At 45.3% G+C, this 12,415-nt stretch overlaps 1 protein-coding gene across 1 annotated transcript in view; it reads right to left on the reverse strand.

The window, feature by feature from the left end:
* LOC138976772 (retinol dehydrogenase 12-like) overlaps window positions 1-11,315 on the reverse strand; it is a 46,248-nt gene extending 34,933 nt beyond the window's left edge. Inside the window, exons 1-3 of the mRNA XM_070349658.1 lie at window positions 11,178-11,315; window positions 7,809-8,072; window positions 7,455-7,771 (exon numbers count right to left, since the gene is read on the reverse strand). Of these exons, the coding sequence (XP_070205759.1) occupies window positions 7,455-7,683 (229 nt within the window). The 5' untranslated portion in view covers window positions 7,684-7,771; window positions 7,809-8,072; window positions 11,178-11,315. The remainder of the gene's footprint in view (window positions 1-7,454; window positions 7,772-7,808; window positions 8,073-11,177) is intronic.
* Window positions 11,316-12,415: the final 1,100 nt, after the last annotated feature.

The following is a 12,415-nucleotide window of genomic DNA, read 5'->3' on the forward strand; positions in this document are numbered from 1 at the left end:
TTTCTTTGCATCGTTTCTTTGAGTTCTTTGCCCGCCATAACGATTAAAACAGACACAAGCTAGATCACAGACAGACTGCTTGTGAGCTCCAGCAGTAAAACCCTGGTGTACAAAGTCACCGATGAGCGGTGTTCTTTGTCTTTGTGAAGCACGGTGGGTCAGTTGGTCACTTCAAGACACACTTCATCCCGCGTGACAACATTTCCGTTGTAGCGATGCCAGCTTGCCGCCTCTGTCACCTTTCCGACTCGATATACTCGAGACTGAAATGTTGCTTCCTGGTCAAATTAAAGAAGTGAACTTATTCAAGGACGAAAAGCATGTCAGTTTCTTGCATGTGAAGGAAATTGGTGGTGAAATTTAAAAGATTTCACCCCAAAATTCGATTTCTTCGAAAATGTGTACCTGAGAAGGGATTTTTGTTTAGGATGAATCAAATTCGGTCCAAGTTTAAATTAAAAAAAATGGTTGGACAAATTTGACCCCATGAATGTAAAGTACCCAAGGTCGATCGTCGGTACTATCGAAGGGTGTTTTTTCGTTCAGTGTGGAGTTTATACAAGATCAACGAGGCCGAATTGGAAAGGTGACAGAGGCGGAAAGGTGACATCGTTACACCGTCACCATCAGCAAATCGGCCAAAGCCAGCTTTTACGTGAGGCGAGGGTATTCTTTCGCTTGGATAGTTATTTGTAATCATTGCTTCAACAAATCTTTCATCACCTCGGGGTCTAGGAAACGTTACAAGTCGAGATGAATATATGACAAAGCTTTGAAGCCCTTCCCGGCAATCAGGTTGACCAACAGTGTACATTTTACAAGAGTCATGACAAAACAACGAGCGCCAGAAGACAACAAAAGGTGAAATACTGTAAAAGTGATTGAAAGAACACGACCAGAACTGTGATGTTATTGTTTACTGTTCATGTTGTTGTATGTGTGTCTTTCACTCACGCTCACTGCAGACTCAGAAGAAGTATTTCAGTTTCAACATTGTATTGAGGTATCCATCTTGCAGGAAGTACAGCCATAAGGAAAGGGAATATACTCTCAGTAAGCACAATATAACTGTATCCGCTATAGCTCAGAGGTACTGGGTTCCTGGTGTTTCACGGGTACCATGGATATCATTACAAGAACACAACATGGATGTCAACAAAACCCTGAAGGCTCCGGGCCCTAACATAAGTCGATGAAGCGGAACGTGAGAGCGCCCCCCCCCCCCCCCGTTCACCCCCATCATTCCGCCCCTTAGTCCCCTCCCTTCAAACTGAAGTGAGATAAGGCGGGAACATGGCCAACATGGTTACCCAGAGAAGGTGACTGTAGACTCCAGGGCTGAGGTGCACGAAGCGAAAGTGGGTGCCACCCAACCGGGTGAGAACAAACCGCGGGGTCTGATTCGTTGAAATCACAACACTTCTCAATTTCAACTAATCCGACACCGCGACATCCGGTTGGTCACTTTCTCGTGTATCTCGGTCCAGGCCGTGAGGGTAGCGTTCGGTCCAGGCCGTGAGGGTAGCGTTCGGTCCAGGCCGTGAGGGTAGCGTTCGGTCCAGGCCGTGAGGGTAGCGTTCGGTCCAGGCCGTGAGGGTAGCGTTCGGTCCAGGCCGTGAGGGTAGCGTGCTGGTAGCCAATGGACAAACCGCACGTGCAAAGCAGCAGGGATTACACTGCGGCCCTAACTTGAAATGATAAAGCAGCAATTGTTTCCCTGCCTGCTAACCGGGTGCTGGCAGTGGAGTATCTTTGGTGCCAGCAACAATAATTCTCCTTTGGGTTGCCTGCGCCTCAGTCTGGTGAAAATGTCAGTGAAAGATAAAGAAAGCTGGGACCATCTCTCCAAACCCACGGCCACAAATGTCAAGCGATCCGCTCGCTCGTCCGCAGGATATTCTTGTTCTATTCTGGTAAGACTCCTTTCCGGCTGTCGCTATCTGCTTTACGGCGCTATACGATGGTTGGAAAGACGATTACCCACACCCTCGTTTCTCATCTCCCGCTCCGCGTTGCTATAGCTGCCACACCAGATTGAAGAAGTGAGCATGTACTGTTCACTGTGAGTGTGACTATCTCGATCTGAACGTGACGTGGTTTCATGTATTTAGGAAGAACAAAAATATAATCCGATATAAAGCATAACAGCCATTGGTCCTGGTGTGGAAACAATCATTTATCCATACACTCCTTGCATCTATGTTACAATCATATAATATATATATATAGATATACATCTATATATATATACGACTTGTGTCTGTTTGTCTGTGTGTTTGTGTATCTGTCTGTGTATTTGTGTGTTTGTGTATTTGTGTATTCGCCATGCACGGCCAAAGTTCTCGATGGATCTGCTTCAAATTTGGTGGGCATATTCAGGTAGACCCGGGACACGACACAACCTGGTCGATATTTCAACACGTGCTCTCAGCGCGCAGCGCGGAACCGATTTTGGTTCCACCTCAGCTATTTTGGTTCCACCTCAGCTTACTACTATTTTTAGAATGTCACTGCGCTGTCCACTGCGCTGAGCGTCTTCGGATATTCCCGGCGTTCTGTTACTGTTACTATTTTTAGAAGGTCAACGCAGTGTACAGAACGTAAATTGGACCCGTAAATTATCCTCACTGTAAAAGTGCAAAGGTCGAATCAATTTACAGCCACGCGAAAAATACACTGTCATCTATCTCTCTATACATACGGCTTCTCTGTGTTTTTGTGTGTGTGTGTGTGTGTGTCTCTCTCTATATGAGCAACACCTGTGCATTGTTCAGTTCTGTTTGTGATGTGGTCTGGCGGCTTTTGTGTAATTTTATGTACTGGCCTTCCTTTGAGAAGCCATAACTTGCTCAGTCCTGTTTGAGTGGAGTTCGCCTCCAAAGGTGATTAACACGGTTACATTCGTCGACAAGGATGGGACTCGATATGGTCAGGAATGGCATTATGGCCACTGAATCATTTTCGTGCTGTTCCCATTCCACGAATCTGGGAGGGACCTAAGCTTGGCGGGTCCATTGTACGGCTCTAAGTACTTCTTCCCGGCGAAGCCGGCTACCCGGCGAAGCGGGTATTCATTCTAGTATATATATATATATATATACAAAATTAAATATAAAAAACAAGGCCAAAAGGCTTACAACAACAACAACAACAACAACAACATGTATTGATGTGCTTATTATTTGCCTCCTCGTTCTTTGTCAAGGTGTTCGCAACAAGTATCGCGCTACTCACCGCGTGTGTGTGTGTGATTAATTAGGTATATTATTCCAACCACAAAGCCAAATAATACACATTGTGGACACCATTTATCGGAAGGCCCAGTCCCTGTCGGCACAAGTTTCCACGAACCTCTCAGTGGAAAACGCTGCCTACAGGAAAATATAGCAGTGGAATATCTTAACTGCAAGGAGGTCATAGATTCAGCACAGAGGTTAATGCAGGTAATTCAATGACAGAGTCTTTGCACCAGCGTGCACCTTTCAGTTTAGTTGGCGGCTTTTCATGCGTGTTGTAAGGGTTGGGAGGGGGGGGGGGACCGGTAAATCAGCAGTGTGTACAGGTAAATCCCTAGCTTCCCGGGGTCTCCAGGCAGTACAGAACGGCGGGTGAGAAATGGGAGCTATTGCTGCCAAGTTGTGCACGGGGCGAGAGCAGTGTGAACAACAGCAGCAGGATATTTCAAGACACCACGTTCCTGCCCGCATCACCCGCCACATACACTACCATTACAGAGTTCTAGATGATCGAACTTGTAGCAAAGACTTGTACGCATACGTGTAGATATTGCGTCACCCGTGACTCACTTTTTTTGTCCATGTTCCAAATCATACGTTGTTTTACTCCCACCAAGACTTGCAGATCTTGGCGAGCGCGAGAGGTAAAAACTAGATTTGATGACGTTACCCGTACACGTTCCCGTACACGTGCCGAAAAGTTCCACATCGTAAGACCCTCCATCATAAACTGAACTGCCTCCAATATATAAACCTTGTAAGAATCTTAAACAAAAGAGGCAGAGGGCTATTAAAAGATGTGATAAACAAAAGGAAATAAGCGCTCTCAATGCGTAGGAACATTGTAATAGAGTACGTGGGAGTTGTGTGGAACCACTGAGGATGAAAGTCGCTTGTTCATTTCAATGCTCGATATTCTCGCGCTTGTTCATTTCAATGCTCGATATTCTCGCGCTTGTTCATTTCAATGCTCGATATTCTCGCGCTTGTTCATTTGAATGCTCGATATTCTCGCGCTTGTTCATTTCAATGGTCGATATTCTCGCGCTTCAGTGTTCATTTCAATGGTCGATATTCTCGCGCTTGTTCATTTCAATGCTCGATATTCTCGCGCTTGTTCATTTCAATGCTCGATATATTTTCGTGCTTGTTCAGTCAATGCTCGATATTTTCGCGCTTGTTCATTTCAATGCTCGATATTCTCGCGCTTGTTCATTTCAATGCTCGATATTCTCGCGCTTGTTCATTTCAATGCTCGATATTCTCGCGCTTGTTCATTTCAATGGTCGATATTCTCGCGCTTGTTCATTTCAATGGTCGATATTCTCGCGCTTGTTCATTTCAATGGTCGATATTCTCGCGCTTGTTCATTTCAATGCTCGATATATTTTCGCGCTTGTTCAGTCAATGCTCGATATTCTCGCGCTTGTTCATTTCAATGCTCGATATATTTTCGCGCTTGTTCATTTCAATGCTCGATATTCTCGCGCTTGTTCATTTCAATGCTCGATATTCTCGCGCTTGTTCATTTCAATGGTCGATATTCTCGCGCTTGTTCATTTCAATGGTCGATATTCTCGCGCTTGTTAATTCCAATGGTCGATATTCTCGCGCTTGTTAATTCCAATGGTCGATATTCTCGCGCTTGTTAATTCCAATGGTCGATATTCTCGCGCTTGTTAATTCCAATGGTCGATATTCTCGCGCTTGTTAATTCCAATGGTCGATATTCTCGCGCTTGTTAATTCCAATGGTCGATATTCTCGCGCTTGTTAATTCCAATGGTCGATATTCTCGCGCTTGTTAATTCCAATGGTCGATATTCTCGCGCTTGTTAATTCCAATGGTCGATATTCTCGCGCTTGTTAATTCCAATGGTCGATATTCTCGCGCTTGTTAATTCCAATGGTCGATATTCTCGCGCTTGTTAATTCCAATGGTCGATATTCTCGCAGGTGCCAGAGACTGATTCCGCATAGCTCTATAGATGACTGTATTCCTTGTAGGTGCACTCCCTGTAGGGGGGCTCCTGATTTGGCCTATTATGGTCCGCTGGACCCGAAAAGCAACAGCTAACTAACTAACTAACTTCCTGTAGGAAAGTACGCTACTGCACAATCTCGCGCCAAACGCGTGACTCAGTCAGCGTTGCTTCCCTTCAAAGCCATTGAAATGATGCGATTCGACAGGAGGACATGGACTTTCTCATTTCTTCAGTAAAAATTGCAACATTGAAAACGAAAGAAAAGGAAAGAAAGATATCACATTTTACCGATGTGGCTATGCATCACGTGACTTTCAGCGAGATCGGCGAAACGCAACATGAAATGCACAAACAGGGAATGCACCTACCGGCAATGCACCCACTTCTGATCGACTGAGACCCCTGAGCGATGATAATAACGCATGCCCTTGTAGGCTGCTCCAACACCTCATCCATCTCACTATATATCTCACTACCACATTAATCATCTCTCACTGACGTTATGGAGATACGGAGATTGGAACAACACTCACAGCAGCTTGCTAGTTAAGACGTTTAACTGGCCTTTGCCAAAATGCCACACTGACACCCCCCCCCCCCCCCCCCACCTATTCCAACCTCCCCCAATCCCCCTCAATGCCGCTCTCCCCTGCTGTGTTCGTATCTTCTCGGTAGGTATCGCGCACACCCTGTCTGTTAACTTGTACCGGACAGACAAGTTCACACTCAGTATAAACGGTTCCTTCTGACCTGTACTTCGATGGACCAAGACTATGGCGTTTGGACATTTGAAATGGAAGAACTAATAACTAAAACACCTGGCAAAATGAAGGACATAAGATACAACTAACAGCGCTGAGCGCAAGAGAGAAGAAAGCACAGACAGGAGAACGGTTCCAGCAGGCCATGTTTAACAGAAACAAATCAAAACAAGCAATTGGCGAAATGTATTAATTTCAGTGTTGTCCCAAACTTGTGTGTATAAGGGTCGACTAGGGTCTCTTCATAGTACGTAGCGAAAGTTTCTTCGCAGGTAATAAGCAGTCACACGGATGGGCCCTAGAGTACACATGGAGGATTACCGGGGTGTACCCCTCCTGAGAACCCCCCCCCCCCCCAGCAGAGAAAAGTCCATAATATGGCCTTTAACGTGGACGCTGACCAGTGCTTCGTGAACAACTCTGGACGCAGAAGGACGGAGATACCCGTGCTTCACTGAGAGAAATGCTTACATCACACATAAAAGCCTCACCCCCCCCCCCTCGACCCCCCCCTCCCCGTCGTGGTGACAGTCTTGGTGTCCACCCATATTCTTGATCACAACCCTGAAGATATGATCACTATAATCGTACAACACCGACAGTAATGGAGTACGACACCAAGAATCAATGAGAAAGCCAAAGAACGACTTTTTCACTCACCTGTGACGAGGAAGGTCTTTCTTTCCATCCTATTTTCAACATGATCAGTTCATGCTTCCTGAGATATTAATGCTGCAGATTTTAACCATGTACCAGGGACCAACACATGGCATCAACCCGTAAAACACATGTAGAAAAAGACTTTGTCAATAACCACTAAAAGAGATCGGGAAAAAGTGTGTCAGCAATCAGTAAAAGAGAAAAGTTGGAACACTCTTCGACTCCAGCCGCTACCGAGAGAGAGAGAGAGGTGACGTCACCTACCCGTAATGATGAGCGAGAGAAGTGACGTCACCTACCTGTGATGATGAGCGACAGAGGTGACGTCACCTACCCGTGACGATGAGCGAGAGAAGTGACGTCACCTACCCGTGACGACGAGCGAGAGGAGTGACGTCACTTACCCGTGACGAAGAGCGAGAGAAGTGACGTCACCTACCCGTGATTATGAGCGAGAGAAGTGACGTCACATACCCGTGACAACGAGCGAGAGGAGTGACGTCACATACCCGTGACGACGAGCGAGAAGAGTGACGTCACCTACCTGTGATGATGAGCGAGAGAAGTGACGTCATCTACCCGTGATAATGAGCGAGAGAAGTGACGTCACCTACCTGTGATGATGAGCGAAAGAAGTGACGTCACCTACCTGTGATGATGAGCGAGAGAAGTGACGTCACCAACCTGTAATGTTGAGGGAGAGAAGTGACGTCACCCACCCATGATGATAAGTGAGAGGAGTGACGTCATGATGAGTGAGAGGAGTGACGTCACCTACCTGTGACGACGAGCGAGAGGAGTGACGTCACCTACCTGTGATGATGACGGTCTTGCCATCCAGCCTGTTCTTAGAGGGACACTCCACGCCCCAGCGGATGTAGAGCCTGAGGAAGAAGATGAAGAGGAGGACGACGGCGACGAGGGCGGCGAGGATGATGACGGGCTTGACGTCCTCCACCACCTCTTTCAGCTCCTCCTTGTTCTCCTCCAGCTCCTCCACGCGCATGATCTCCTTCATCGCGCTGCCCTTTAGCTTAGACATCGTGATGGCTGCTGGACACTCACTGGGCTATCACTGGCTGCTCGCTGGCTGCTCACTGGTTGGTCACTGGCTAGTCACTGGCTGCTCACTGGTTGGTCACACTCGAAATCCTGTGGAGGCTTAACCGAGCGCTACTTGTCACCGCCACTCTCTCTTTCTCTCTCCCTTCGCCCACAAGCTTCAAGCACCGTGTCTTCTCTCCAATCCGTCACGTTTTAATCACTTCACTTTTATTTTTTGATTGTTTTAGTTTCTCTGCTTTTGTAGGTTTGTCCTTTCTGTGCTCTGTTTACTTTGTAGACTTCACCGAAATGTTTCAGCACACTGCTTTCAATTCTCAGACTGATAAGTTTGCCAGGAGACTGCGTGGCTTAGTTTACCTGCACGACCTGAAAATGTAAATCACAGGCACTCATGATAGATGCTACACACACACACACACACACACACACACACACACACACACACACACACACACACACACACACACACACACAAATGCACGCACACAACTAAAACATTCATCCCGGTGTCATTTTATTCAGACTTTATATGTCATTAAAGGCCCTTCACCTGGCTATTTGACACATTTTTTGGGATCAAAGATTTCTAGTATAGGTGTCAAATGACCGCCGCCGAAGAATAGGCGCAACTTGGCAATGTGTACATACGAGGAGAAAGGAAAATCAATTATCTATCCAAAACAGGTTGTTTTGTTTTGTTTGCTATCTTGCTTATCGCTTGAGTTATGTCATGTCTACTGATGCAGGTGTGGGGCGAATGAGCAGAAGAAAACGAGGTGTTTGCGTCCATTTTGAAGGGTACCATGACACTTGAAAAAGCGCTGTATTTCAGCAGTGACTGAATGGATTGCCTCGAAACGTTCAGGATCTCGTGCAAACAAGACGTACCCTGGGTAGCATTTTGGATCATTACAGGTTTGTACTCAGATGTTATTAAATCTTCCGGAAATCCGTCACAGGTTTGTGAATTTACATCCAAAAAATTCATGAATTCGCATGCTTGCAGCGCAGATTGTTACAGGAACTACTAAAGTTTTATTTAAGTATGACCACTGACGGAAATTTGCTAGCCATGTTAACACTCGATAAGAAATCGAACGTTCAGGCTGTTTCCTACTGACGGCGGTTATTGCCGAGTGTCTCTCAAAACATGCTGCGGTCAAAGGATAACTGGACATCACTGTCGCACTGCAATCATCCAAAATAATTTGATCGTGTTTACAGGCCTAGCAAACGTAAACTTATGATTGTATTTAAATATAAATTTGACAGTATTTGTAACAATCATGCAAAGTCGTGATTTAAAAAAAGTGTATGCCTTCAAACCAATGACGCGCTCTAAATTGTTTTCCAGAAGATTGCATATAATCTTTTCAAATATATGTAACGATGCGATACCGGAAGTACGTCGCGTATGTAGACACATGATCCTGAAAGTTTTGAAGCAATCTATTCAGTCATTGCTGAAATACAGTGCTTTTTTTCATGTTACCCCTCAAAATTGACGCGAAAGACTCGTTTTCTACTGCTCATGCGCTCCACACAAGCATCAGTAGAAATGACATAACTCAAGAGATACACAAGATGGCAAACCAAAACAACCTGTTCTGGATAGATTATTGATTTTGCTTTCTCGTCGTATGTAAAAGTTGCCAAGTTGCGCCTATTCCTGAATTTTTGTCGATTTTTTAATTGGTACCTGACGTTTTTGTCAGGTCGATTTTGGGGGTACCTTTAATTCCGCAGCGGTCACGTGATACCTATAACAGAAATCTTTCATTCGAAAAGTGTGTCAGATAGCCAGGTGAAGGGCCTTTTATGGCGTATAAGTTTGAATGAAATGACTCAGGAACGAAATGTTTTAGTTGGGGTACGAAAATGGGTGCAATAATTTGTGTACAGAGTTTATGTCTCTAGTATAGTTATTTATTCCGGATTACATTGAATGACTATGGATTTGTTTCATTTTCGTTATGCTGGCGTCGATTGCAGATGTTTTTCTCGGAATTTCATTGGAAACTCCCAAACGAAAAGATATCCGTTCGTCTAAGATAACAAAGACCAGTTCCTATACGTTGCAGACTGACGGCGTATACAAAACGTTATTCGCCACGAAATGGGTTGGTTCTTGCCTAAAATGGCGAACAGTAATCTGTGATGATGACTTCTTCGCGAAACACTGTTCCAATCCTGGATAACTATGTTCGGAAGTAGGATAAACAAACTACTGCACTGCCCATTGGAACAATGTTCCAATCCTGAATAACTATGGTCGGAAGTAGGATAAACAAACTACTGCGCTGCCCGTTGTTGGAACACTGTTCCAATCCTGAATAACTATGGTCGGAAGTAGGATAAACAAACTACTGCGCTGCCCGTTGTTGGAACACTGTTCCAATCCTGAATAACTATGGTCGGAAGTAGGATAAACAAACTACTGGGCTGCCCGTTGTTGGAACACTGTTCCAATCCTGAATAACTATGGTCGGAAGTAGGATAAACAAACTACTGCGCTGTCCATTGCTGGAACAATGTTCCAATCCTGGATAACTATGGTCGGAAGTAGGATAAACAAACTACTGCGCTGCCCATTGCTGGAACAATGCTTCAAACGCAGAACAGCTCGCTTTTGCTCACAACGCCGTGTTCGAAATTGAAAGTCATGAAAACCAGTTATCACAAACGAAGCAAAGAAGTATTTGCTATTTGTCTTTTGTTTGAGGAGAATTGGCCTGCGAGGCCAAATCAGGGCTGTATTCTACGAAGACAAGTTAGTTGCGTTTCCCAAAAGCCGTTCATTTCATTACTGAAGTTAAAAGACTTATACCGGTTGGCTAAGAAAGCCTAACGTTCCACTAGGCCGAGGTGTGCGAAGGTCACAGAAGACGGTGCAAACAATTGTTCTTTCTGCTTAATTTTTTTATGCAGATATCACTTCTTTTTTTTAGGCAGATATCACAATCACGTGTTTCAAATCACCCAAGCACGTATTCCAGATTTTGCACTTTGGAAAATGAATTTTTCGTCTCGAAAAAACTTTATATTTGCAATCCGTTCTCGGTTGATAAGGCCAAAAAAAATAATAGGTGTGGTTACGGTAACATGGCCAAAAAAATAGGGTAGGAAGGTAGGCAATCACTTTTTTTTTTTTTTAACTTTTTTTTCTAATGTGTACAAATTAAACCTACTTGACAGAGAAATAAGTGTGCGACTCGGGCGCTTTCGCTTTCATTGTGTTGTCTGGACTCGTTTACTTGTTTTTTGTGTGTATTTTTTTGACAAATGTAATAAAAAGTTATAGGGTCGGCCCCAAAAAATAGGGTAGGTCGGGTTACCGTAACCACACCTATTTTTTTTTTTAGGCCTAAGAAGAATAAGCAGCCGATGGAGAAAAAACAACAACACACACACAGCCTGCTCACTTAAAATCCTCCCATCAGAACAGAAAGAGAGAAAACTGCATGGACTCACATTTGAGAAGCAAATTGTGTTGCAATCATTTTCCTGCGGCGTCTTCCTCTCCGCTACCACGACTTTTTCTCCTTGACTGGCCGGGTAGAGGTCTGTAGGCCCCGGATGACGGCTGGCTCCTCGATCACTCACCGGGTGCTGGGAGCAACGGGAGGGAGTGAGGAGGTGGGGAGGGGGTACGGCAGGCTGACGGGCGTTTCGTGCAGGCATGAAAAGCTAGAAAGCTAGCCGCTCGCTTGGCGAGTGTTACTTAGTGACTTGTCCCGCTAGTGTACAAAGGATGTCAGGATGTATCGTAATGCCTAAAGCTTACTTGCATGACTTATGAGCGTCTCTGTCACACGGAACACCTACTAGCCCAGTGGCCAGTACGTGAAGGATGGGTATTACCAAATTCCCTGAGGCTAACTTGTCCGGGGCGGGGAGAAGAAGTATTACATGCCCACTAGGTAATAGCCGACGGTTTTGATAGTCAATGGCATATATGTCTCCCCCCCCCCCCCCCCCCGCGGGTTAGGGGGAGTCCCATATTGGTTGGGACGAGAAAGAATTTACCCGATGCTCCCCAGCATGTCGTAAGAGGCAACTAACGGATTCTGTTTCTCCTTTTACCCTTGTTAAGTGTTTCTTGTATAGAATAATTATAGTAAATTTTTGTAAAGATTTTAGTCAAGCAATGGAACTGCCTTTGTACTGGAAATTTGCATTCTCCCAGTAAGGTAATATATTGTGCTACGTTGCAAGGCCCTGGAGCAAATTTTTGATTAGTGCTTTTGTGAACAAGAAACAATTGACAAGTGGCTCTATCCCATCTCCCCCCTTCCCCCGTCGCGATATAACCTTCGTGGTTGAAAACGACGTTAAACACCAAATAAAGAAAGGCATATGTTAAATCGTTGTCACGTAGTGGTGGCAAGTGTTTGACGACTGTTGTCCTTGGTGGCAATGTTGCGTTATTTTCGGCGCGATGTATCATTGTGTGTTTGTTGATGGGTGCATTCCGTGCGATTTCCCTGTGCCAGTTGCTATAACACTGTCAGCGAATTATGCACGCTTAGATGGCGTATCTCGTGCGCTAGCTGCGGACCTTGCGTTGCAGCAATTTTTGCGCAGGCCTTGAGTTCTGTCTCGTGTGTGAGTACGACAGAATTGCGAGAGTTCACGGTTTGGAGGGCAGAGAAGCTGGACAGAGTCTGGACTGTGTGGCGTTGTTGGGGTTTTGTTGGCAACTACCAAGA

This window comes from Littorina saxatilis, linkage group LG9 (assembly GCF_037325665.1).
Source record: "Littorina saxatilis isolate snail1 linkage group LG9, US_GU_Lsax_2.0, whole genome shotgun sequence".
Taxonomy (NCBI): domain Eukaryota; kingdom Metazoa; phylum Mollusca; class Gastropoda; order Littorinimorpha; family Littorinidae; genus Littorina; species Littorina saxatilis.